General features: G+C 41.0%; 2 protein-coding genes and 1 long non-coding RNA gene across 11 annotated transcripts in view; 2 read left to right on the forward strand and 1 right to left on the reverse strand.

Moving 5' to 3' along the window:
- Window positions 1-33: 33 nt before the first annotated feature.
- On the forward strand, window positions 34-15,055 carry LOC134474829 (uncharacterized). The gene is made up of 2 exons (XR_010045706.1): window positions 34-3,869; window positions 7,393-15,055. It is a non-coding gene; the product is annotated as an uncharacterized LOC134474829 (long non-coding RNA).
- Hnrnpk (heterogeneous nuclear ribonucleoprotein K) lies at window positions 14,820-26,567 on the reverse strand. 8 transcript variants are annotated; one of them, XM_063243614.1, is made up of 16 exons: window positions 26,394-26,566; window positions 24,451-24,535; window positions 23,938-24,035; window positions 23,155-23,211; window positions 21,667-21,710; window positions 20,722-20,794; window positions 20,163-20,234; window positions 19,550-19,663; window positions 19,199-19,327; window positions 18,385-18,692; window positions 18,216-18,270; window positions 17,891-17,974; window positions 17,582-17,597; window positions 17,422-17,504; window positions 16,847-17,016; window positions 14,820-16,078 (listed from the first exon to the last, which is right to left on the reverse strand). In XM_063243614.1, exons 2-16 carry the CDS (start codon window positions 24,506-24,508, stop codon window positions 16,048-16,050), a joined length of 1,392 nt encoding a protein of 463 aa, XP_063099684.1. In that variant the 5' UTR covers window positions 24,509-24,535; window positions 26,394-26,566; the 3' UTR covers window positions 14,820-16,047. The 8 variants fall into 8 exon arrangements, with proteins under 8 accessions (XP_063099684.1, XP_063099668.1, XP_063099676.1 ...); XM_063243598.1 differs by having other exon boundaries at window positions 14,820-16,139; XM_063243606.1 differs by lacking the exon at window positions 26,394-26,566 and adding an exon at window positions 26,054-26,194 and having other exon boundaries at window positions 14,820-16,139.
- Window positions 25,685-27,501, forward strand: part of Rmi1 (RecQ mediated genome instability 1) — a 28,560-nt gene continuing 26,743 nt past the window's right edge. Inside the window, exon 1 of one of the 2 annotated variants that reach the window (XM_063243595.1) lies at window positions 25,685-25,805. The gene's annotated coding sequence lies outside the window, so the exon portion shown is untranslated. Of the gene's footprint in view, window positions 25,806-26,606; window positions 26,742-27,501 lie in introns of those variants that run through there. The other variant, XM_003475072.5, reaches the window with a different exon arrangement.

Here is a 27,501-nt window from a genome sequence, read left to right on the forward strand (position 1 = left end):
ATCTTGTGCCGCTTCCTGGTCGTGCGGGAGGGCGCGCGAGGCGTGCGCCTTGGGTGCCGCGTGGCCTCCGGCTCCCGCCCCGCCTGTTCTATGCCCTGGCGGATTCGGAGAGACGCTTCCGGGACGCCTGCGCCCTCAAGGTTGGGGTCCACACCCCGCCCCTAAACCAGGGCTGGCTTCAGTTTACCCTGCCAAATTCCCGGCCTGTTTGGAGGCCGAGTGGCGTTAAGGATATGTTGGGAAGTGTGGGGACAAGGGGAGAGAATATCGGTAACAGTTTGTGCTTAATTACTGAATCTCATCTAGTCTGCGTCGTGACGGAAGTGGCTTTAGTAATTCCTGGTTTGCAAACGAAGCAGAGTGGTTCAGTGACCAGCCCCTTCCCGCAGTGTTTGGGCTGGGATCCACACCCGTTCTGATCCGGTCTCCCCAGCGCAGTGCAGCTGAGCCAACGTCCAGCGCCCGCGCCGCTGTCCTGGTCAAGTAGTGACCGTTTCCAGGGCCCAGCTGAGGAGACAAATAAAACAAAGGTACTGAAATAAAACAGTGATGGTCCACATTTGCTTAGTGATGCAGCATTATGCTCCAGAGGCCTAAAATCTCCATAGACGACCTGAAATATTACATGTTTAGAAATTATGTATACCTGTTATCACTTGGGAGGCAGAGGCCGGAGAATCGCTATGAGTTCATGGTCAGCCTGGTCTACACGTTCAAGGCTAGGCTGTAATATATAGCAAAATCGTCTCAAAAAAAGAAAAAAAAATCATGTATTGAAAAACAGGTTGAGGGCCGGGGATATAGCCCAGTAGCTCAGCGCCTGCTTGGCAAGCACAAGATGCCAGGTACCAAAAATAAACAAGGTTGAGGTAACCAAGACTACATTACAGTAGCAAGTTCAAGGCCAGTCCTAGTGAGACCTTATTTCAAAAAATAAAAAATCCTCCAAGGCTGGGGCTGTAGGTAGAGTCCTTGCCTAGCATGCAGGAATCCTTGGGTTTTCCAGGATCACGAGGAAAAAAAAATCAGTAGCAAGCGTTAGATACTCACCATAAAATCTTGGAGTTTTTGTTTCAGATTTTTTGGTACTCAGGACCTTGTACTTGCCAGGCAGGTGCTTGTGCCATTGCACTGTATCCCTGCCTTTCTTGGAATTTTGGGGGAGATTTGGAGTTTTAATAACTGTGACCCTAGAGAAGCAGAATAGCTAACCCCCCAGTTTCTTCAGTTTTATTAGGAAAAGGAAAGTCAGTACTACATTAACACCACTGTTGAGTAAATGTATCCCTGATGGCTTGAAGATTTTTTTTCTGTGCTTTGTTTTTGGCAGCAGTGCTTGGGAATCAAATCCAGGGTCTTTCATACATGCTAGATGTGCTTGATAAACACCTTGAGATTCTACTCCAGCAGCTACATCTTTTTATTATTTAATTATTGGTACATTTTAGGTATACATAACAATCACATTCATCATAGGGAATCTGTACCTATACATAATATATTTTCTCTTGCAATCCCTCATCCTCTCATTTGCATAAGCTGTTTCCATTTTTTCCTTGTTGCTTTTTTTCTTTCTTCTTTTCCTCCTCCACCCTCGTTACCCTTTTGAACATTTGAACACTTTCTTCCTATTACTTATACTTCATATCACTTACAGGTCTTGGTTCATACACTTTTAGTCTCTTGCACCAGAGCAGCAATACAATATTTACAGATGGGTGTTTGTTTCACTTATAAATACCCATCTGTATATTGTATTAAGACTATACTCCTAAATATACTTCAGAGTATAGTCTTAAGTGGCATCCATTCACCTAGAAATGTCAAGTTTATCCTTTATGGATGAGCAGTAATCCATTGTGTGTATGTGTGTGAGTGTGTGTATATATATTTGTCCATTCATCTTTATATCCATAAAGATATATACACATCTTTATCCATTCAGAAGTTTATTAGAGTCAGCCAAGTTAGGTAGAAACATAGTAGGCAGTCAAGCAGTTCTGGGCCTTCCAGTGAGTCAGTGCAGAAGATGAGAATCCATGGGGACTGTGGTGGGAAGGGCGTCTGAAGATTAAAGTCACCTAAAGGGTTGGTTTTACTACTTCTCTAAGGGATGAGGGGAGGTTTGGGATTATTGGTATCATCCTTTTTTTTTTTTTTTTTTTTGTCTTTTTCCTTTTTATGGTTCTAGGGATTGAACTCACGATTGCCTGCTTGCAAGGCAGGTACTTTATGCCGCTGAGCTAAATCCCCAGCCCCGGTATCATCCTTTTGAGCTTTCCCATGTCTCATTCATGGCGGGACATCCTCTCTCATCTACTATGACTAAGACTAAAACTAAGAGTAAGACTAAGACTGCTAAAACTAAAGACAAGGCCAAGACTATGGATTATCAACCAAGGTTAATGATGTCACCCATGTACCCTTGCTACCATTAGATCAATAATACTTAAGCAACTATACTTACAATCTTATTCTTTGAACACAATTTTGACCCACGTTGTACCTGCCTCATGATTTTGCTCTACAAAACTTCTTTTGACAGGTGGTCTCATTGGCAACCCATTCAAGACGCCGCCTGTCTCTCAAGAGCTATTTCTATTCCTCATTCCCCATTCCTTTTATCCAGTAAGTTTTTCTATTCTTAACCTTCATGTTTTCTTAGAATTCATCCTTTGACTTCAGGGAATGTGAACTCAGTGTATTTGACACCTAGCATTTGCCCTGTATCAACTTGGGCATTTGGGCAGTTTCTAAGATTTGGCTATTACAAACTGTGCCGCTGTAAAAACATAGGTTGTGGATATATCACTGTTGCATAGTGCTTTTGATTCTTTTCAGAAAGAGAATAGGTGGGTCGAATGGAACCTCTTGTTTTAGTTTTTTGAGGAATATGCACAGTAGCTGTACCAGTCTACCTTCCTATCAACAGGGTTCCCTTTTCCCCCACAACCCTTCCAGCATTTGTTACTGGTTGATTTCTTTTTTTTTTTTTTTTTTTTTTTTTTTTTTGTCTTTTTCCTTTTTATCGGTACCGGGGATCGAACTCACGACTGCCTGCTTGCAAGGCAGGCGCTTATGCCGCTGAGCTAAATCCCCAGGCCCCTGGTTGATTTCTTGATGGTAGCCATTTGTTCTGGAGTGAAAACCTCAGTATTGTTTTAATTGCATCTCAAATAACCATGGATGTTGGCCACTCTTTCATATATTTATTTCTTGTTTCTACTTGTACAACTGAGAAGTGTGTATTCAACCCAGATGCCCATTTTTGAATTGGGTCTTTACATTTGGGAATCTGATTTTTTTTGTTGTTTTTTGTTTTTTTATATATTCTAGATAGTAGGACTTTGTCTAAGGAACAACTAGCAAAGATTTTTCCTCACATTGTAGGCTTTTTCTTCACTCTATTGGTGATTTCCTTTTGCTATGTAAAAACTCTTTAAGGAGATGAGATTCCAGTTACTGCTTTTTTTGTTATAGTTCCTATACAATCAGAGTTTTGTTCATAAAGTCTTTGCCTATACAAAAGTCTTCAAGATTTCTACTTATTCTACCTTCCAGCAGATTTAGTGTTTCTCTTTTAATATTTAGATCTTTGATGCATTTTGATTTTGTTTTAGTGCATGGTGAAAAATACGGTCTTAGTTTTAATGTGGAATGTGCCATGTGGAAAGCCAGTTTTCCCAGCATCATTTATTAAAGAGGCTATCTTTCTTCCAGTGGCTCCTTTATCTTTTTTTTTTTTTTTTTTTTTTGTCTTTTCCTTTTTATCGGTACTGGAGATCGAACTCAGGACTGCCTGCCTGCAAGGCAGGAGCTTATGCCACTGAGCTAAATCCCCAGCCCCCATAGTGGCTCCTTTATCAAAGGTAAGATGGCTGACTATGTTAAGAATTGTTTCTGCATCCTGTAATCTGTTCATTGATCCTCAGGTCTATTCTTTTGTCAGTATCATGCTATTTTTTTATTTTACTATGCTGTAGCTTTGTAGTACAGTTTCAGGCCAGCAATTATGATGCCCCCTGCCTTACCTAGGTTGCCCAGGATTGCTTTTGCTATTCTAGGTCTCTTCTGGTTCCAAGTGAATTTTAGAATTGTTTTCTCTAAGTTTGTGAGATATGCTATTGGAATTTTGATCAGGATTGCATTGAATCTATATGACAGTTTTTGAAGTATGGCCATTTTCACTATATTGGTTCTTCTACCCAAGAACAAGGGATGTTTTTTCATTTTGTGATATTCTCTTCAACCTCCTTTTTCAGAGTACTGTAGTTTTCAATGTAGAGGTTTTTTTACTTCTTTGATTAGTTTGATTCCTAGGTATTTCATTTTTGGGGATGCTATTGTGAAAGATGTTATTTCTCTAATTTCTCAGTAAACTTGTTACTTATGTACAGGAAAACTATTGATTTTTTTTTTTTTTTTTTTTTTTTTTTTTGTCTTTTTCAGACTGGGTCTTGCTATGCAGTTCAGGCTATTTTTGAGCTCACTTTGTAATCCTGGCTGGTCTTGAACTTCCAACAATCCTCCTATCTCAACCTCCAAAGTGCAAACTGTTTATTTTTGAGTTTTGACTTTATCCAGTTATGCTACTGAATTTGGTTATTAAATGTTGAAGTCTCAGAGGCTGGGGATTTAGCTTAGTGGCATAAGTGCCTGCCTCGTGAAGTCATGAGTTCACTCCCCAGTACCAAAAAAACCCCCAAAAGTCAAAGTTTCTTGGTAGAGTTTTTGGAGTCTGCTATGTAGAATATCATCCACAAATAATTTAACTTCTTCCTTTTCTAGCCTTATTCCTTTTATTTCTTTCTGTTGTCTAACTGCTCCAGCTAATGTTTCCAAAACCATATTAAGCAGGAGTCATATAGTGGGTATCCTTGTCTTCTTCCTGATTTTAGAGTTAGAAAACTTTCAGTTTTGACCATTTAGTATGGTGTTGGCTGTTGGTTTGTCATAGATGGCTTTTATTGAATTGAGATATAGACCATCTCTTCCAGTTTTCTGTAGTTCTTAATCGTGAATGGGTGCTGGACTTTTTCAAATGCTTTTTCTGCATCTGTTTAGCTGATCAGATGGTTTTGTCCTTGGTTGTGATAATATAGTGTATTCTGTTTATTGATTTGTGTATTGTGAACCATCTCTGCATCCCTAGGATGAATCCTACTCAGTCATAGTGTATAATTTTCTGATGATTTGCTGCATTCTGCTTGCCAGCATCTTACAGAGGATTTTTACATCTACATTAATTAAGAAGATTGGTCTGTAGTTTTTCTTTTTTGGTTGGGTTCTTCTCTGGTTTTGGTATCAGAGTAATGAATCAATGCTTGCTTCCAGGAATTACTTTGGAGTATTGCTTCCCTTTCAATTTCATTAAGGAGTTTTAGAAGTAGTGTTATTAGGTCTTCTATAATTTTCTTTTCCTTTTTTCTTTTTTTTTTTTTTTTTTTGTCTTTTTGCTTTTTATCGGTACCAGGGATCGAACTTACGACTGCCTGCTTGCAAGGCAGGTGCTTATGCCACTGAGCTAAATCCCCAGCCCCGCTCTTCTGTAATTTTCTTATAGAATTCAGCATTGAGTCCATCAAGGCCTGGACTTTTCTTTCTTGATAGGTTTTAAATTAAATCTTCAATTTCATTTAACGGATTTTTTTGTTTGTTTGTTTGTTTGTTTTTGCTTTCATTGTGTTTCATAAGTTCTGGCATATTGTGGGTTTTTTTGTTGTTTTTTTTTTTAATACCAGGAATTGGACTCACAACCTCATGGTTGCCAGGTAAGCTCTTATGCTGCTGAGCTAAATCCCTGATCCCAGTTCTGGTACATTGTATTGACATTATCATTTCATTGTAGCAACTGTCTAATTTCTTCTTCAATTTCATCTGATGCATTGGCTGGTCAGGAGGGTATTATTTCATTTCTGTGTGTTTATGATGTTTTTGTTGGTTTCTTTCTGCAGCTAAGTATTGGGAGCTGGGCTGGGGATTTAGCTCAGTGGCATAAGCGCCTGCCTTGCAAGCAAGCAGTCATGAATTTGATCCTTGGTACTGATAAAAAAATGAAAAAGACATAAATAAATAAGTAAATAAATATTGGGAGCCAAAGAAATTAGGGAGAAATCTAACAATCTACAAAAGAATCTAGGAAGCTAAAGAACATGCCATTTTCTCTGGCTGAGGTTTGTTAACAGAAAAAAAAAAATCAACAACTCAGCTACATACTGAGTATTATAAGAATAAAACATGTTTTATTCTCTCAGTGTTGAGATACATCATAAACTTTAGGTTTCTGTTTTTTTAAAGTATGTCTAATGCTGAGACTAACAAAATGTGAGTTTTTAATTTAATTTTAAAGAGAACAAAGCCAAACAAAATAAAACAGAATAAATCCAATCAAAACAGTGAAAGTGATACAGGACTTCAAAATAGGATAATAGGAAATAAACATTGGTTGCCATATTGCCTCTTGTTCGTTTGTTTTGTTTTTTGGTATCGGTGATCGAATTTACAATCTCATGCTTGCCAGGCAGGCACTTACGCTGCTGAGCTAAATCCCCACCCCAGTAATACCTCTTGTTATCTTCAGAATTTCTGCTCATACCATCAGACATAATAAAATCAAAACAGAACAGAATAAAACCAGTCAGAACATTGAAGAAAACAAAACAATAAAACAGAACAGTATTGGATTTCAAAAACAAGATAGAAGAAAATCCCCCATAGTTCCTGTATTGCATATTGTTGGGGGGGTTTTTTTTGTTTGTTTTTTTGTCTTTTTTGAGACAGGGTCTCACTATGCAGTTCGGGCAGGCCTTGAGCTCACTCTGCAGCCCAGGCTGGTCTTGAGCTTGCAATGATCCTCCCACCTCAGCCTCCCCAGTGCTGGGATTACAGGTGTGAGCCACCACGCCCGGCAGTATTGCATATTGTTATCCTCTAAATAGATGTTCAGACTACTGGCTTTAGGCCTGCAAAGTCATTCAAACAATACACACATGAAGTTGTTTTGTACTTCAGTTGCTATCCTCCACTGGCTTGCTTACAGGAAGCAAGTAGGGGAAAACAAGGAGGGGGGCCCTGCTTGTCTCCCAGCCTTTGCACCAGTTGGCTCATGGGAAAGGCAAATTAGAATCTTGTTTTTCTCTTCCCAGGCCTGCATGATCACTGCTCAAAAAGTGAGGTTTTTTTAGTTGAATGTGGTGGCACATGCCTGAAGTCCCAGCACACAGGGACAAATTTAAACCTAGATTAGGCAATTAGCAATGTAGCAAGACCCTGTCTCAAAAAATGAAAAAACTTGGGGGTATAGCTCAGTATGAAGGCTCTGTGTTCAATCCCTCGTACTACCAAAGACGTTTTCTTACTCGGCATTTTTTCCTTTCTTTTTCTTCCCAGCAGATGTTGTTCAAGAAACCCTTATTCCTAGAGGCTTCTTTTTTAACTGTAGCCCATATAGTTCAGCATCCTCAGGCCATCTAGGGACTGGTAATACTTCTGTGGTCGGAAACTGGATTAGAATTGTGCATATTTCCCATTTTACCTCAATAAATTGCAAGGCTAAAAGCTTTTCTTTGTCTTCCAATGAGACTTCCTAGAAGTGAGTCATACTTTAGATATGGTTGAGCTTCCATGTGCAGTACTGGAATTATCCAGTCCTTTGAATGGTACCTGGATATGAAGGCATCTCGTGCAGGGGTGCCCAGCTAAAAGAGCAGCAGAGAAATGGAGCTGGAGTAATGGGATAACATCAGTTCTTCAGGTTGCTGTTTTTTCTTTTTTTTTGGTACCAGTAATGAAGCTCATGACCTTGCGCTTGACAGGCAGGCACTGTGCCCCTGAGCTACATCCCTGTCAGTTTGCTCTACCTTTGGATTTTCAGTTACCTGTTAATAACTTCTTGGAGCTCCTGATGCTGCCTGCCTAACATACAAATCCTGCTAAAGGGCCAGGGATTTAGCTCAGCAGCATAAGTGCCTGCCTTGCTAAGTGCACGGCCATGAGTTCGATCCCCCGTACCAAAAAACAAAACAACAACAACAAAAAGAACCCTGCTAAAACACAAACACAAAAACAAGACCATCAACAACTTCTGTGTCATTTAAAGCCATTTTCACTTTGTCTTGTGGTGCCAGGGATTGAATGCAGGGCCTTGTTCACCCTAGGCAAATGCCCTATCTCTAAGCCACGTTCCCAGCCCTGAAATGTTTTGCACTGAGTTTCCTATTTCAGTGAAAACTTAAGATTTTACACAGGAAGTAAAGGCAGAGGTGGCTCTGACACTTTATGATCACATGAGAAGAGCGATACCAAGGTAGGATTATACTTTAAGCAGTAGAGAACACTTAAGTGGCTTTTGTCGTTAGAATTGTAAATGACTCTATCCTCAGAGGATTGTGCCCATAGAAGGAAAAAAGGAAAAAGACTGAAGTGCCAATTGAGGATTTATTTTTTGCTGTGCTGGGTGGGGATTGAACCCAGAGCCCTTGTACCATATTATGTTCCCAGCATTCTAAACCCTGACCCCCTTTTATTTTTATTTTGAGCAAGGTCTCACTAAGTTGCCTAGCTGCCCTTGAATATATGATCCTCCTGCATCAGCCTCTCAGAATGCTGGTATTACAGACATGTATCACCATTCCTAGGTAGTGTTTCTTTTGAAAATCTTTAGTAGGCATGTTGGCACATGCCCTCAGTCCCAGTGCTTGGGAGACTGTGGCAGGAGAAATACTAAGAGTTCCAAGAAAGGCTGTGCTACATAGTGAGCTTGAGCATGGCCTGAACTACAAAGCAACGCTCTGTCTCAATCAATCAGTGAAAAGAAAATCTTTGCCAGGAGCTCTACCTTATACCTATGAATGTTTGAAGAATTATTTTTTGAAAAATGAAGTCTTGGGGCCTGGGGATTTAACTCAGCAGCATTAAGCGCCTGCCTTTTAGGCAGGCAGTCATGAGTTCGATCCCTGGTACTGATAAAAAGGAAAAAGACAAAAAAAAAAAAAAAGAGAGAAAGAAAAATAAAGTCTTGTTATATTGCTCAGACTGGTCTCAAACTCTGGGTCCTCCAGCCTGAGCTGCAAGCGGTGAAGAGTATAGGCTGGTGCCACTGCACCCACCTGAAAGACATCACAATGACCTCTGTTTGGGTGCGGGGAGGTAAAACAGGGTCTCATGGTGTAGTCCTGACCAGCCCTGAATAATCAGCTTCTGAGTGCTATGGTTTCCCTGATGCCTAGGCAATGATAACTTCCACAGAATCCCTATCTTTGCTTTTTTTTTTTCTCTCCTTTTTAAAACAGGGTATCGCTATGCAGTTCAGGCTGGCCTCAAACTCAGTTTGTAGCCTAAGTGGCTTCAAACTCTTGGTGATCTTCCTGCCTCAGCCTCCTGAGTGTTGGGATTGCAAGCATGGGCCACCACACCTGCCCTATCCTTGCATTTAAAGGGGGACAAGTAAAAGAGGTGTGATCAATAGTGTTGTGTTTCTGCATCTCCTTCTCTAGAAGAGTACTCAGATCATTCCATTCATTGAGAGACAGACTTGGGGCTGGGGATTTAGCTCAGCGGCATAAGCACCTGCCTTGCAAGCAGGCGGTCATGAGTTCGATCCCTGGTACTGATAAAAAACGAACAAAGAAAAAAAAAAGAGAGCCTTATGAACAGCTAAATTAAATGTTAAGCGCCTGGCAATAATTACTGACATGTCTTCTATATTTTGTCACGATAGGCTGTGGCAGGTATTTAATCAGAGGTGTTATTGGGCTGGGTGTGGTAACATGCCTCTAATCGGCATCCTAGGGGGCTAAAACAGGAGGATCACAAGTTTAGGCTCAGCATGGGCCATTTAATGAGACCCTGTCTCAAAAATTTAAAAAAATGGAAATTGCAGATAAAACAGTATGAAGGCCCTATTTTCAAATCAATTCCTAATACTGTGCACACAAACCAGCCAAAAAAAAAGGTATCGTAGGATGGTTAGAACAATGTGTGCAGAGTCAACACTGCTAGCAAGGAGGCTGTGGTCTTCTCTCATGCAAGAGTTATACAAAGAAGTAAAATGAATTTTGTGAAGGTAAACACCTCCATTACTTTGCTTTTCTCAATATCCTTAAAGTGATTGATAGACTAGTACCCTTAGCAGAGAACAGACAAAAACAGAACTGAGCCACAGATTAAGGACCAAGTGAGTGTGTGTGAGTATGTGTGTGGTGCTGGGGATAAGACCAGGGATTTTGCTGCACCTATTAGCTGAGCACACACCTGAGCCTCCAGCCCTCTGTGAAGTGCACGCTGACATTATTAAGGTAGAGTGGACGCACAGCTGGTCCCTCAAGCACCTTGGCACAGTCAGTAGTAAAGCTTTTGAATAATTTATATAGAGAAACTTTTCTTTAGGGTAGTTTTGTAATGGAAGAAGAGAAAATTCCCTTTCCTGTTTCCTGCTGGTCAGATGTCTCATAGGGAGTTGATTCCTCCAAAACTAGATTGTGGCTGGGCGTGGTGGCACACACCTATAGTTCTAACACTCAGGAAACAGACAAGAGGACCGTTGTGAGTTTGAGGCTAGCCTGGACTACACAGCAAAGATTCCGTCTTATAATAAATAAAATGGTAGGTTGCATCATCATACCCCTTTGATAGTAGCTGAGGATATCACATCCATTACTTCTTAAGGCATGGCATTTTACTGAAGTGTGAAAGCACAAAGAGGAGCCACAAAACTCCAGTGTAGGGGCTGGGGATTTAGCTCAGCGGCATAAGTACCTGCCTTGCAAGCAGGCAGTCCTGAGTTCGATCCCTGGTACCGATAAAAACGAAAAAGACCAAAAAAAAAAAAAAAAAAAAACTCCAGTGTTGTGCATTGTCCCAGAGGTTTAGTAGCAGTCTTTGGGTAGCACCTGACAGTCCCTAGAAATGACCAATGAGGGCCTGGGATTTAGCTCAGTGGCCTAAGTACCTGCCTAGCAAGCGCGAGGTTGAGTTTAATCCCTGGTACCAAAAAAAAACCAAATGACCGATGAGCCCAGACCTGGCTGTCCAGTGAGAGTCGTGACACTGGCTGGCAGCAAGGACAGCTGAGCTGAGCAGTTGTCTGTGCTTTGCCGCTGCCTTCCCGGAATTAACAATGCTGCCAATACAAAATAAGCCTTTGTAATTGAAGGGCTATATGAAGTAGCAGCTGATTCTAGGTAATTTAAGCAAAATGGCATTGTGGAGTGGGGTTGGGACGGGGTTTCACTGTGGAGCCCAGGCCCCCTTCAAGCTTTCTACATAATCTTGGCTGGACTCAGATTCATACATAGTCTTCCTGCTTCAGGCTCTCGACTGCTGGGAAGGCATGCACTAGCACTACCATTCCTGCCTGTTTAAGCAAAATGATGTTTTGAAAGATTAGAAAAAGTCACAGGTTAGAAGGGAAGGCTGGGGAACCAGACTCATAATAAACAGATCAAGAAGCTTTAGAGTATTGAGAGCTGCATGCACTGCTATGGCTCTCTTCCAGTGTTGCTAAACAGGTAACAATGGTCATTACAGCTTGCTTGCATCATTCTACTCTTATTGAAAATCCTAGGAGAAAGACCTGACTAACCAAGCCTTAGTCAAATACTTCCCCCTTGGGTGGTGAAGACCTCCAAGGACCAGGACTTCTAGCTCATCAAGTCTATATACAATGGGGAGAGAAAAAAAATCCATAATGAAAACTGTGCTGTTAGAAATGAATGCTGTTAGCAAAACATTTGCTCTTTGTCCCTCTGGTGGTTTAGCATTTAAGTGATTTTCTTCCCATTCATCTACTTTCAAAAATAGTCCTGCTACCTGGCATGGTGGTACATACCAGTAAACCCAGTTACTTGGGAGGCTAAGACAAGAGGACAGCAGATTCAAGTTCACCCTAGGTAACTTAAGTGATATCTTTTTTTTTTTTTGTCGTCTTTTTCCTTTTTATCGGTACCGGGGATCGAACTCACAACCGCCTGCTTGCAAGGCAGGTGCTTATGCCACTGAGCTAAATCCCCAGCCCCTAACTTAGTGATATCTTGTTTCAAACATTTTTAAAAAGGCCGACAGCTGGGGCCTGCAGCTCAGGGATGGAATACTTACCTAGCATCTGTGATGCCTTAGGTTTCAACGAAACCCAGGAGTGCAAACCAAAACAAACAGTCCTAACAATGCAGTTAATTCTTCATAAAACAACTCTTCATTGCACAGATGCCAATCTGTGCAATGAGATATTGCAGATATCTCATTGGAGATAACGCCAATCTGCAGCATGATCTAAGTTCAGGGTCTTGGTGATGTACAGTTCTGTTCTTGCTTTAGCTGTTCTTAGGTCAGGGAAGTAGAAGCCAGTCCTGGGATTCTTGGCTGGGAGTAGGTCCTCAAATGAAGGGGATAGAGGGAAGCAGGACATGGCAGTGGAAATTAGCCACATGAGGTCTTAGGGGAAGACTGGTTTAGAAGGCCAATTTAGAAAGCCAAGACATCTGCAATACATACTATATCTTAACTAAACAACCAAAACCAACCCCCAGCCCCCAAACCCAAAATTTACAAGTAAAACAAAGGGCTGGTATATAACTCAGTGGTAAAAGGCTCACTTAGCATGTGGATGGCCCTGGTTTCAGTCACTAGTACTGGGGAAAAAAGGGCCATTTACTCCAATATTGCTGGTAATGAGATAATCTTTTTTTTTTTTTCTTTTTTTTGGTACTAGGGACCAAATTCATGACCTTGCACTTGACAGGCAGGCACTTAGGCCTCTGAGCTAAATCCTGGGTCCCTAAACTCTTAGTAACAGCCGTAGCATAAGGTTGATTTACGTTGAAGTACATCAGACTTTTCAAAAAAAAACTATTTTTCACAGCACTGAACGACGGATGTAACTTTTCACTGGTGTAATGGCATTCTAAGGGAAAAAATTAAAACACAAGTCTCTTTACCTAGCAACATTAAATGAATCATCATCTGCTTGTGGAACAATGTTGTACATTAGGCCAGGCAGGTATAATCCAGGATGGAGAAGCTGCGGCAGTATGCCCAACTCTGTGCATAAGTACTTTTGCCTCAGCTTCTCCATCTTGGATTACAAAGACCCTACCTCAAAACAAAACAATCCCCTCAAAACAAAACACCACAAAAAAAGACCAAAACACAAACAGTGCGTAAATGCTGGACACAATAGTGCATACCTGGAACATTGAAACGAGACAGCAATCTCGAGTCTACCTGGGCAACTTATCAAGGTTTTCTCCAACCAAAGTGTGGCATGAAAGCTGTTCAATCCCATGTACCATAAAAACAAAAAACTAGGGGCTGGGGATTTAGCTCAGTGGCGTAAGTGCCTGCCTTGTGTGTGTTCCATCCCTGGTACCAGTTTAAAAACAACTTGTGGGAGACCAACCCATTTTCAGCACTGGGACTGAAACTAGATCATGCGCTGAGCTTACATACACACTAATTTTTTTATTTTTTTGAGACAGGGTCTCACTAAGTCGCTAAATTGCCCAAGCAGGCCGCAAACTTACTACCTTCTGCTTTAGCTTCCTCCTATATGCGTGTTACACACATACCACCTTGCCTGGCTGAGTCACATGATACAAGTTTTTCAGTGGAAAAATTGCTGTTGCATTTTATTTTTTTGGCTATGTATTAAAGTTTTAGTGTTTTAGAGTATTAAAAAACTAGATTGAGTGGAAACATTAAAGTTATTAGGTTTTACTTTTGGGTTTTGCCCTCAAATTTATGGCCACCTTGCTGCCTCAACCTCATGCGCTATGGTTATAAGCATTAAAAGCCCTTCCTGGTCATTTTTATAGAACCCTGGTGCCATCTGGTTTTCAATGTACCTATCAGCATTTTGCTTTTTAAGACTCAAGACCTTTAAAAGTTAGTTTTAACACCCCTGGGACCCAAAAGTTGAGTGGTGGAGGGATTGAACAGTCATCCTCCCTTAAGGTTCGCTACATGCTTCTTGAAGATGGTCTCACTAATGTCACCAAGTTACTCAGGCAGAGCCATTTATCTCCTTGCTATAGCCTCTGACCTTGCTGGCATTGTATGGCATGTGCTACTGTGCCCATCTTAACGTCACTTTCAATATTGTAGTAGTCACTACTTACGTTGCTCGTGCCCTAATGGACTGTAAGGTTTTTGTTCATTTTTAACCCTTCTCATCTTCAACTGTTTATCACTTACCAATTAACAGTGGTAATGTAAACTTCTCTCAAAGCTGCAGCTTGATTACCAGGGCCAAATAGCCTTTAGTTTATCCATCAGGTCCACAAGGAAAGGTCTGAGTTATGTTAAAAACAGGTAACAACTCATTAACTTTTGTAACTTTGTGCAAGAACTTGATGAAAACCTCCAATCCACACAGATGCTTTTCTCCACGAGTTAACTGTATCTTCACTATTAATTTTTTTCTCTGGAAGGGTTAATTTCACTCTAAGAAATCCCAACTCACTCGTATTTAAAATACCTAAGTGTGTTTTAGTAACACATATGTGGCAAAGCAACTTAGCTTTTCCTTGAGAAAATTGTATCACAGGTAGTATTCACTAGTTCCAAGTGTTCAGGCATTTCATGTGCTAGTAACCAAAAGAACTCTAATCCTTCCAACTAAACCCAAGCATCACTAAAGTAATTCCCTTAAAAGGTCTATTTTATATGCATATACCCAAGAAAAACTGCCCAACTTTATTACGGGGAACGTAGAACTACCTTATAAGGCCATCACCCTAACAAAAGCTACCTACTGGATTTTAAAAATGTACCCTCCCTTTGAGGTTAAATTTATCAAAGCTAGAAAAACACTCCACACAAAAAAATATGTAAGATTACTGTATTTCTGTTTCAACAGATTTTTACAGGTGTCAACCAACCTTTTTCAAACTGGGCACACATCAAATCTAGCATCATGGGGAGTTTTATTGTGCAGCGCAACTTTTAAACTACCAATACAAATGCCAGGATACTACACAAAACATCCACAGGAACGTCTTTCAACTTGTTCTTGAATAATTCACAAACATTTCCTACATAATCCAACATACAACAGAGAAATGGTACATCTTTTTCTTGCAGTTTGCATACAATGGAAAAACATGTATATATATTTATACAAAGTTTAACTAATAGACACTAGAAGATTGACAGTTTAGTAAGTCTGTACGTGAGAAATGTAATAAAAATAATCAGAATTTATTCAGCATCCACCACTTTCATAACCACATTATTTTAATAAAACCCACTGCCAATTAGGCTCCTGGAATATACTTTTTTTTCCACTTTGTAGTACTGCTGATCACCTTAGTTCTTTACAACTAGTAACAGAAAAATACTGAAAAGTAGGGGCAAGCATTTGCAAAAACAAAAATAACTCTCCAGCTTATTTTAAGTATGGCATATATGATGGACCATCTTCCCAAGCAATGACTCAAACAATCAAGGAATCACCAGAACTGAATTTACCAAAATATTTTGCTTGTATGTATTTATTTCCAACAGAGGAGCTAGCTGAAAATCAAATTTAACTGTTTAGTTTGGGGTGCACTGGGAAACTCAGCCACCATATGAAAATTGACTATTAAAAAAAAAAAAAAAGACCACCAAAATAGGTTCACTAAATTTATTTTAAAAATCATAAAACGTTTCTTACAAAAGAGCATTACATTCTGCACACTGCTCTGAACAGATGCCAGGGACATGTGGACTATTGTTACTTTCCTCCCTGTCCCACCCCCCCCCAAATGTTTACAGTGACCACAAAGCAAGGTGCTCACAATAATTACATAGGGGGTAATTTTTAAACCACCAACAATGAACAAAAAATAAAATCCACTCACTCTGCTGTTTTAAAATTTCAGTGTTAGTTTTTGCACGCCCTCCCCCCCACCCTGTTTGTAAGGAACTAAAACATTACATCTGGTGAACAGCAAAGATTTCACTACACCTCAAATGCAGAACACCTATGGAAGCAGAGGAATGTTGGCTTTTTAAACAGAAGCAGATAAAAAAAAAAAAAAGATGCAGGACTCCTTCAGTTCTTCACTAGTCTTAGAAAAACTTTCCAGAATACTGCTTCACACTATAAAAAAGAAAAAATAATCTTGCATTAGAATCCTTCAACATCTGCATACTGCTTCACACTATAAAAGAAAAGAAAAAAAAGTACGAATTAGAATTTTTGTTCGTAACACCTTAAATCAACATCAAGACAATTTCAATGCTAAATTAAATGATAAACATGTCCATTATAGTTAGAAATAAGAATTTTTAAAAAACAGCAATTATAAACAAAAGCAATGTAAAATTCAGGAAAAAATGATTTACAGTAAATCAGACATTAGCAGAGCAGAATTAGAATTAAGAAATGAAACTGAAAGCTGTTAATACTCAGTAGAAAGAGATGCCAGTAAGGTGTGAAATGCTGCATTTTACAGCACCAATCATTTGTCCTGTAGAGGTGGCCTGTGCCATATGGCAGACTGTGATTTGTTGTCGATTTAGTTATCTAAAAACAACAAAATCACTAGTCTTCCACACAGAACTAAGCCAACATCCAATGAATCTTCTATTATTTTCTACAGGCTCTGTATAATTTGTAACAAGTGAGTGGTTTTGGCAGCAGTTTTCACCAGAGAAAATGAGAAGTTTGCTTGGTTAAGGCTTCTTCCAGCAAGATTAGTATTGAATGTCTTCATTTTTAGTAAGAAAGCAGAAGAAAATTAAGGCAAAGCTATTAGAATATTTAGAAGTTAGGTCCCCAAATGGCTGAAACACCAAGAAATCACTTGAGAAGAGCTTTTGAAAGTTTAGTATGCACAAGTTAACACAAAGCTAAACTCTGACTGACCTGTTCTGCAGCAAATACTGTGCATTCTGTATCTGGTCCTGTGTTCCTGTAATGGTAATGATCCGATCTTCGGATCCTTCTAAAGGCTCATCAATTTTGATAGAAGCTCCTGATTCATGACGGATTTGCTTAATCCGCTGACCACCTTTGCCAATAATAGATCCAGCCAACTGAAAAGATTTTTAAATACAAGCATTTATGATGATTTTAAAGAAAAGTTATCACCTGTGTTCTCAATAACCATGAAGAATATTGACTCTGAGGTAATTTACTCAGTGACTCATGAACTAATCTCCTAGTCAAAATTTGGATTATCTATGTGAATACACACTAGTATTTTCTTTAATAAGCTTACTAAGGATCAGAACCTTCTAGTTTTATTAGTTGCACTCAAGTTCACTCAAAAAGGCTCAAACCTCTGAATGAAACCTCACTGTCCTTAAACATTAACCTCAATTCTAAAAGGAAGCTTTAATAAACAAAATCCTTTGAATATAAAGAAAACTTACAGAAGGAGGCAACAGTCATGAAAGTGTTTCATTAAACATTCCTGGTAGCACATTAAAGATACTTACATCTTTGGGAATAGTTACTTGTGTAGTAATAATAGGTCCACCAAGATCACCATATGAGCCACGACCCCCTGCATAGGAATAATCTGATTTAAATAATGAGCATTAAGTTCATTTTAGAAAGAATGAAATAATGTTTGAGTTTATAAAGCAGAAAACTTACCATATCCAGAGCCACCCTAAAAAAAGAAAAAATAGAAAATTACTTTGCCTTCAAAAATAACCCAAGCTACTGTCTTATATAAAATTCCTTTAGTTTAGAAAATAAAAAAACTCCCTAGTGTATTTCCAATCAGCTAATTTCAGAAAACAATCCTCAGGGAAGGGATAAACAGGGATCCAGGTATACAGCATTGCAAAAAAGGGAGGAAAAAAAAAAAAAAAAAGACTTAATAGGTAGGCATCTGAAATGATTCATGTATACACACTAACACTCATCAATACTCAACACTAACACTCATCAATACTCAACCTGGGGTTCATATGCCATCTGCCACTCCGATGGGCTCCATGTATCTATTGCAGAGTCCCAAGTTTCATCGGCACTGAAACCAACCTGTGTTACGAGAGAAGGATTAACATGAACTTGCACTATACTGGTCATAGCGCTACCATTTTTACATGCCCAATTTTCTGAACACTACAAATGTATTGGCAGCAGCAATTAGGTATTTTGAGGAAATAAATATGAATGAAATGATTATCTAATAAAGGTTTTCAATTATAATCTTCAACAAAATTTTACCTTAATTCTTGAGACCCCTTCACAGCCCTGATATAAACACCAATTTTCTTACCATGCCATCATAGCGGTCTCCAGGTCTTCCTCTTCGATCATAGGCCATTAGATCTCTGAAAGTACAATACTTGCTATAGTTGCAGTTCATACATTCACATACCCCAATATGTATCTAAAACACTGAATGCAATCTCTTGTATTTTAATTTACAAATGAAAAACACTTACCCCCCTCTAGGTGGTGGTGGAGGTGGAAGAGGAAGATTCCGGGCTCTGCTACCACCCCGGCCACCTCGACCAGGAGGAGGGGGTGGTGGTCCCCGACGAGGGCTCATATCATCATAATCTCTTCTAGAGGGAGGCATGGGACGCCCACCCCGACCAGGAGGCATTCTGTCAAAACCACCTCTTCCCCGCATGGGAAATCCTACAGGACGTCCACGGCGGTCATCAAACATCATGGTAAAACCACCATAATCGTAAGTTTCATCGTAAAAATTGGGATCATAAGGTTGTGCACGTCCTTTGATGGGAGACTAAAAACAAAAATACAACCACCTTATACAAAAAGAAAGCCTTAGTTCACAGTACCCTTTAAACTTACTTTTCCCAGAATGTAGTGGAGGACAGGACAAATGGACAGTCAAAGACCATAAAAGGACTTTCAAAAATACTATTGGCCACCCTCTCCCCAATAAATCAAAAACTATTTTCAAGTCCATAATGAAAGTGCATTTTACTACCTTAGCAGGAAGAAATAGAAGACTCCTCTTCATAAACTACAAAGCATATACCACACTGGGTCTAAAGTCACTGACTCTGAGGGTGGAAGCTACTGTTATCTTGAGCAAGAGTACAATCTATCCTGAGGCCGTCAAATGGGAATTGCATAATGTTAAAGAACACCACTGTAAGGATTTCTTTGAAGAACTCAGGCTGTATATAAAGCCCTACATGAAATTTCTAGGCAAAAAATGTTACATACTAAACATTATGAAACTACTTTAAGAAACTGAATGTAAGCAGAGTACTTTAAAGGTACCTCAGATATAAGGTCGAGGATGATCTTTATGCACTCTACAACCCTATCAGGCTTTCCTCCAATAAGGACGACTCTGTCAGTGGAATGAGGACAGCATTCTTGGAAAAGCTTGATTGTTGTCTGAGTGTTCTACATTAAATTACCCCCCCAAAAAAAGGATTAGAATACATTGAAAAGACATTTTCTATGTTCAGATTAATTTTGAGTTTCTGTTCACACAAAACCATGATTAACACAGGACCCAACAATACCATAGGCATTCTGACAAAACTTTCTATTGCTCTTGAACTTCCATTACACAAAAGATCATTTACTATGGAATATGGCAGCAGAAAACAAAAATGCCTTTACCTCTCGAAGTTCTTTGATTTTAGCACCTTTGACCCCAATAATTCCTCCTGCCAGACTTTGATGAATTAACAGTCTCAACTCGCAGTCAAAGTCACTTCCTTTATAGTGTTGGTACTGTGGAGGGAGAGTTATAAAATTTTAGTCTCCCAAAAATAATCCCCCAATAACATACTTATCAGCTATAAGCGTAACAATTATATTGTTGCAGTGAGCAACCTGAATTTATATTTCAATAACTTTACCAGTTATGTGCTTATTATCCTCAATAGCCAGGCCCAAAAAGGACATTCTGCACCACCTTAAAAAACTATTTTATTTTCAGGTCCTGCAACACCATACCCACACTGCAGCCATTTAGCATGTCGCTGTTACCACAAAATTATTAACATTCAAATAACACCATAATAAAAATGACTGCAAAGCACTTTGCAAATGTAGTTAATTCCCACTGCAGCATGGAGCAGGGTCAACAGTGAGTTGTAAGACCATTTGTGTATCATGTTCTTAAGCCTTTTTTCTATAGCAATGGGAAAAGTACACTATGTTAAAAATAAAATCAATCCTATGGGCCAGGCTCCATACTTCAGTGGGGTTCAATGGCACTATGACATACATTTAAGCATTCCACAGCATCAGATTCGAGCGGGAGCTGGCTGGTTGCAGTGGGTGATGGCAACTGCAGGCCCTGAAAGTAGAAAAATAAGAGTAATAGGTTAAGTGTCTAGTGTGATCAGGCTATTGTCGCATATATTGGTAAAGCTACTACAACATAGTTTATATCTATACATAATTAAATGAGACTGCTAGCTAAACTTTATGATTCAATATAAAATACCTTATATAACAAGTCAAGGGATAGAGAATGCCAACATCCTCAAGCACCACTAACTTCTCCTTTTGGACATATTCCCACAATTAATGTTTCTAATTAAAGGCACTGTAAAATTAAAGCCTTTAAAATGTATGCCAGACACATGATCACAAGTAGTTCATATCTGAATGGTCACCTTGAATTAAAGTCACACACACTAATATTATGCATTACTCAGCAGGCTACAAGGTGTTGCTGCTACAAACCATTGCAGTTTTTCTTTCCTTCCCAATGAAACATACTTTTATTAAACATCCCCCTTATATGATGCAAATATATTAGAAGAAAAAAGGAAGCCTACCTCTTCCAAGGTAGGGATGATTTTCTTCAGAATTTCTCCAATTGTTTCAATATCAGCACTGATACTCAATATGCTGCCAAACATCACAAATACCAGATAGTACAAAAAAGGTGGAAAAGAAAAATGAGTTTTGTGTTTGCCATCAGTAGTCATATAAACTTTTACAGGAGCAACATTAACAATATTTCCCCATTTAAAGAAACCTATTTATAGATTTTCACATGCATTTTATTTTATGCCCCATACAGACATAATAAACAGTATTAGGAGACTTGCAGAGAGAAGACAGAAAGAATGGGCTTTTGGAAGGGCTCAGATTAAGTGGGCAATAATAAACTGACCAGAACTGAAGCAGAGTCGAATACTTATGTTCCCCGCCACCAAGTTAAGGATACCCTCGCTGTTAACATTGGTAAAACTGGCACACCTTTCTCTTAGGCAAAGTGGGGGATTATGCAAGTGGTGAACATTGTATCTGGAGTAAGGTTATGGATACCAGTTAGCAATTAGATTACTAATGGGCTCTGCAAGAAAACAAATACAAATGCAAGACAAAACAAAGACAATACAAATGAGAAGTGAAGGAAGAGTGAACCAGAGTTAGCATTTCATCAGAAAAATTATGAACAGGCAATGTTGGGAAGCAAGGTGGGCCACAAAGACAGAGCGAGAGACTATTTTGGTAACAATTTGATTTACAATGCAGCAAATATGCAACACTTGAAGCTGTGCTCCTTCCATCGAAATAAAATTAGTGGACCGTTTGGGTGGGCAACTCACGGTAAAAGTTCAGTGACAAAAAGACTTAATGGGGAAAATAAGACAGAAACTTGAAAAACAATACACCGTCTAAAGGGGATACTATTTAATTATATAAAAGGCAGGTAATAAAATACATTTCTCTCTTTCTAATCAGGCAGTGAGGCATAAACTGTTGGGACATACCGCTCGGGGCCACTGCTGTCTGGGACTGAAACACTGGCATTGTACTGCATTGGTCATTGGCGTTCGTGGATGTTGGCATTGGGCATGGGCATTCAATCAGAAGTTGTCAAGTATGGTACCCGTTTGGCAACGAGCACATTTTTGGGCATAGCCAACCAGGGTTTTCACATGGGCGTTCAGGGGCGGATGGGCCAACGTCATGGTGGGCAACGCAGGGGTAAGTCGATCCAGTACATGGGCAACGGAGATATATGGCCAAAAAAACAAGGAGAGGGAAAAGGGGGAAAAGCAATAAATTTTAATTTAATACAAACTATACTCATACTCTCAATTAATGAAACAAGTTTAAGTTGTTCTGAAGACTAACACAATAATGGACTTCTCTATATCTGACTGTGGCTTAACATTTAAGGATCTTAAATGATGGTTCTAGCTGTTAAAAAAAAAAATAAAACGAACGATGTTTCAGTAGCAGGCTGGCTCATGAGGGTAGACACAAAACCTGTCATGACTCAAAGTTTACTGAAATTCTCGAGGAAAGTGGGGAAATTCATAACCCAGATAATACTATAGAACATCTGGATTAAAAGGAGAGAGGTTTATAAAAGACAAAACAAAAATTCCTACACCAAAAACCACAACTAATAAAAGACTGGTTTGGTTTCCTGAGGATCAAAATGCAACCTAGCTTGTAACAGGAAGGTCTGTAAAAATTTTAAACAAATTTTCAAGTTCAGTTTACAGTAATCAAGAGAAACATACAAAGATCTGCGACCAAGAGAGAAATGAAATACTGTCAAATAAGTACTCAACACAGTTATTTGCCTCAATTTGAGCAAGAAAAACATTAAGAAATGCATAACTACAAGAAAAAAATTTAGAAATTTTAGTGTAGCTGAGTCCTATGTTCACTTGTTACTGCCAACATTTAATGTGTCTAATCACAAGAGTCAACCCACTATAAAATACGAAGACTCAAATAATAGGCATTGATGATCTCCAAGGTATATGATTACGTGCCTATTCTTTCTCCACATTTAAATCATGCATCCTCAACCCTAAGAACTCTGCTACACTGTGCAAGCTGCTAAAAGAACTGATGGATGGCTTTTTAAAAAGGAAATAAAAATTCCTGGGTTTTAAATAGCTACCTATCAACGGTTTTTCAGTAATACTTTAATTGATTCACACACTTGGGAAGTGGTTATGATTAAGAACTGTCACACTGCAGCTTTTAGAATTAAGATGTTACCTTGCTTCAAGTGAATAATTTGGTGGAATCTTCTTAGAAAGTGAAGAGGTTTACTATAAACCTTTCACCTTAATCTGGGCTTTTATTAAAACAAGAATGGCAAACCTCAAAATCATGTAACCCAACTTTCACAAATGGTGTGTAGCTATATTAAGTGATTTCCATTATGTAAACCTTCAAATTTCTAGAACACATAAGATGAATCTGCTTGTGCAGTAGCTTAAGTTAATACTTACGTCTGTACGGAGAGCCTTAATATTCTTGCCTCCTTTTCCAATCACTGCCCCAGCATTCTAGAAAAGATACAAAAAAAAATTTTTTTTTGCTTTTCTCTAAAATTAGTCTACCTGTGCTTAACCCCTTCCTCAAATCTCTAGGGGGACAGCATCACTGGGGAGGGGAACAACCAAGATTCTGTATGTGTTAAGCAAAAAATATTTTAAGACTGAGCTTTGGAATATTCAGAATGGCGGCTACACGATTAATTTTAAAGTACTGCAAAACTGGGTGTGGTGGCTCACACCTGTAATCCCAGCACTCAGGAGGCTGAGGCAGGGGGATTGTTACAAGTTTGAGACCAGCCTGGGCTACAAAGTGAGCTTGAGATCAGCCTGAACTGTGTAGTGAGATGCTGTCTCAAAAGAAAACAAAAAAACTGCAAAAAGAAATCAGAAAAATTTCAGCATCATGTAGTAGGCACTTTCACACTGCGACTCAGACAAATATTAACCAAGATGCTTCCTAGGGAGCCCACAATATGATTCAATTCATTAACATTTTAAGAATTACTACTTTTACATTCTTCTGTTAGCTTTGCTTGTAGTACCTTACTGTAGTAAAGACATTTATCTTGTTGATAAAGTAACACTACTATCAGAGATTACAAGTTTTGTTTACAAAGAATCATACAAATTTTCAAACTTTAAAGCTCCGAAAGCTTCCAGAGCCCAACTAAAATTTTAAATCTTAATTTCTATTATCAGAGCCACCTTCAAATTTTTAAGGACAAAATATTATACCTTGCTCTGAAGCAGAATTCGTAATTCAACCATCTCATCGGTGTTCCTAGATCTTTTAAATGCTTGCTCCTCTTCCATATCTTCTGCAGGACGTTTACCTACAAATCAACAGTTCAGATTAAAAAACAAAACAAAAAACTTGCAGAGAACACGAATTAAATTTTAGTATTAACCTGCAGGTTAAAATGATTTCCAACTAATCCTATGTACGTTACAAAAAGAAAATTCGCAATGTTAGTCTTAGCTTTCTGGTCCTTTGTAGTATGATTCAACAAAATACTTTTAAGTATTTTGAAGGACAAGAAATCACAAAATTTTATTTTTGTCGTTTAATTTACCATACAAAGCCTAGTTACTTATCCCCATAAAATCTAAAAACGGAGCTGATGAATATCTCAGCCTAGAAACTGAAATAAGAGATAATGATAGTGTACCAGACCATGCCAATCAAGGGAATAATGAAATCAATGGAATGAAAAATACTCAATTGTTATAATTAAAATGTCTTCTCACCAAATTCACCATTGGTTTCAGTGTTGGGGAAGGTTTCCTCTGGCTGCTCAGTTTCCATTTTCTCGTATTAAATGGACAAACCAATCTATTGAAAAAACAAAACAGCTAGTACATTTGGCTTATTGGAAAGTAAGCTGTGCATCTTGCTCAATATTTTTAAATGTACGACTGTACTTCTAAAACATACAAGTTTCGTATCTTTGCAGAGCAGAACTGTAGTGTGCTGGCCAGGACCAACTAATGCCGCAGTAGCCTATAGAAACCAACACAAATCAGTTTTGCTTTGTTTTGGTTACTACCAAACAATTTTTGATTACAACGTCAGTTTGAGCACAACAAACAGCTATTTCTAGAAGTTGACTTCAGTTTTGAATCTTAAAATTCAAGTCACTGCCTAAGCGAGATTTAAGGGAGGCCAATTTCTTTGCCAGTAAAGTACGCGGTGTCTCACACTGTATTTTCATTAAAGCTTGGAAAGGGACGAGCCTGTGTACTTAAATTTTGTCCACGAAGGCTAAGCTTGTGAAAAGGTATGTCTCACTTACCATGCCCTAACTGTAAACTAGTTATTTCAAATCACTCTTTTCCCCCCTGACTGCTGACTAGAATCGCTGTTCTCTGAACTTTCTAGCTTACAAATACAAGCCAGTCACAAGACTACAGAAGGATAGCTGCAAGGCTCATGGTGCTTCCCTTCACTAACATCGTCACTAGGGAGCCTTTACGACAAGACTATAAAGAACACAGCCCGACAATCACATCTCAACACAAAAGCCCCGGGCTTTTCAAGCCGGCGGAACCGCTCAGACCGCCGCAACGCTCTTTCCTCCCGCTTCCCCAACGCCGGCCAGCGCAATCGCTCCCCTAACGACCGACTACAACGGTTTCCTACCGGCCCGTCTTTCAGTTGGTGGTAAGGTTAAGACCGAGAGAAAGGAATCCACGCAAAAACGAGCAGTCCATCCATAGAGCCGCTACGGCAGGCGGCTCACTTCCCCCTACTCCTCTAACGCCCACCAGGAACGGACCAGGTCTCCTCGCCCGGCGGAATCCTACCCCACTCCGCTCCCACCTCAAGACACCCGCCAGGCGACGGCGGAGCAGTCGCAGCTCTGCGTCCGGACCACAGGAAATGGCGGCCGAAATGGCGCCTGCGCGCTTGAGGCGGAGCGGCGGCCCCTCCCCCCACCACGCGGCCCGGCCGCGGCCCGCACCTCCCCCACTGCGAGACAAAGCAGCAGGGCAGCCGACCCCACCGGGGCCGCTCCCGGCCGGCAGCCGAGTCAAGGGCCCTACACAAAAAGCACGTTACACCTCGCATCCCGGCCGCCTCGCCCAGCCGCTGGTCCTTCTACGTAAGTGTCGGCTCCCAACACTGCACGACTACTGCTCTTCTCCTGGTTCTGCCTCTCCACTCCCCGGATCCTCCAGCTCTGACACGCGAAATGCAACCGTTCGCTCAGGGAAATGGCGGAGTGGGGGAGGGGAGCCCACGCAACGTCTCCTTTCTAAGTGGCTAACCTTCGAACAGCCCAGAACGCCTCCTTCAAGCGGGCAACTTTGGTCAGCGACCCTCGCCCCCCACGCAACCTAGGCTCCTCACCCCACAAGTCCGCCTTCCTTCACTGCCGCGCCGCCTAGACTCTGGTCAGAGCTAGACAGAGAGCTAGTGCAGGCCCCCTCCTCCGCCTCCTACCCCTCCGTTGCGCCCGATTGGCTGCCCGGGTTTCGGCGATGATGCGAGGGCGAGGCGATTGGCCCAAGGCCCTGTCAATCAGCTCGACGGAGAGACGAACACTGCGCCTCCCGCCGGCACCTCCCTTCGGGCTGTGAAGGGACTGGGCCCGAGAAAAGTCAGGTTTGGAAAAAGTGAAAGCAGTCTTGCCGGGAGGCCGAATCCCTACTTGAGTCCATAGTACCCTAACCCCAGTAACTCCAATTACCTATGCTCCGCAAACAAGTGGGATCAGTAGGACGTCGAGAGCGGTGCAGCAGAGAAACGGAGGATAATGGCGGCCGCAGTGCTTTCGCCTGGAGCGCCCTCCTCTTCGCCCGTTCGCGCACTCACTGGCTGGGGGTGGGGAGGGAGCCTCTCGCGAGACGTGAGGACGAGGGTTCGCGCGCAGAGGGCGGGGCCAGGGCGTTTCGGAGCCGCAGGGAGGTTTTCGGCTCCGGGGAAGGGCGCGTGCGCGGCGGGTAGGGCGGGAAGCAGTGAAAACAACGCCGGGGCGCGCGCGCTGGCAGTCCCAATGCTCGTGGCAGCGAGTGTGGGAAGAAGGCCGGATGCCCAGGTGGGTTCTCGGCCTGGACGGCCCCGGGTGTGAACGGCCCGCCGCGCGCCCCACCCCGCACCTTCTGCGTTCTTGGCCCTGCCGGATCGCGGGGCCGCCCTCTCGATGGCGGTAGGCGAGCCGTGTTGCTCCCGTGCTTCATTGTCGGTGCAGTGCTCTGGGAACGCCAGGGAGCGAGCTCCGTATTGAGCTGCAGAAGCGGAGGCCGAGGGGCCGCCCCTCGGTCGCCGCGCTCCACGCGGGCCCCGGTATCGGCAAGGCCGGGACGAGAACAGCAGCCCGCCTGCCTTCAGCGGCCTTCAGCCCCTCAGACCGCCGCGGTCGTGCCCCGAGTCGGCCCCGGCCGGCGTGGACCCGGCTCCCCCCTTCGCCCGGGGGCGTGTTTCACATCTAGTCAGTCTCGGCGTGACTTGGTTTTTTTGAGTAATTTGCAAAAAGGTGACGGCTCCTTAGCCGTTTAGGGGTTCCATCCGTCGGTAATCTTTTTACACGCACTGTGATCAGGAAGAAAACTATACAGTGTCTCTGGTTTTGTGATTGAGCGGCCTCGAACTCGCGGGGATACTCCTGCCTCAGAAGAGTAATTTTGGTGGAACTGAGGGCTGTGAAGCACTAACATTCACGCATACATGTTCGGAGAATGCATTAGTAAAATACAGCTAGGACCAAAGAGTTGTGGAGCTTTTAAAGTTTTTAAATGGTAATACAAATTTTTAATGACCTACACAAAGAAGAATAGACTTTTTTTTTTTTTTTTTTT

The sequence above is a fragment of the Cavia porcellus genome, unplaced genomic scaffold (genome assembly GCF_034190915.1).
Source record: "Cavia porcellus strain 051 isolate PalLab524CR breed Dunkin Hartley unplaced genomic scaffold, mCavPor4.1 scaffold_2, whole genome shotgun sequence".
NCBI lineage: Eukaryota > Metazoa > Chordata > Mammalia > Rodentia > Caviidae > Cavia > Cavia porcellus.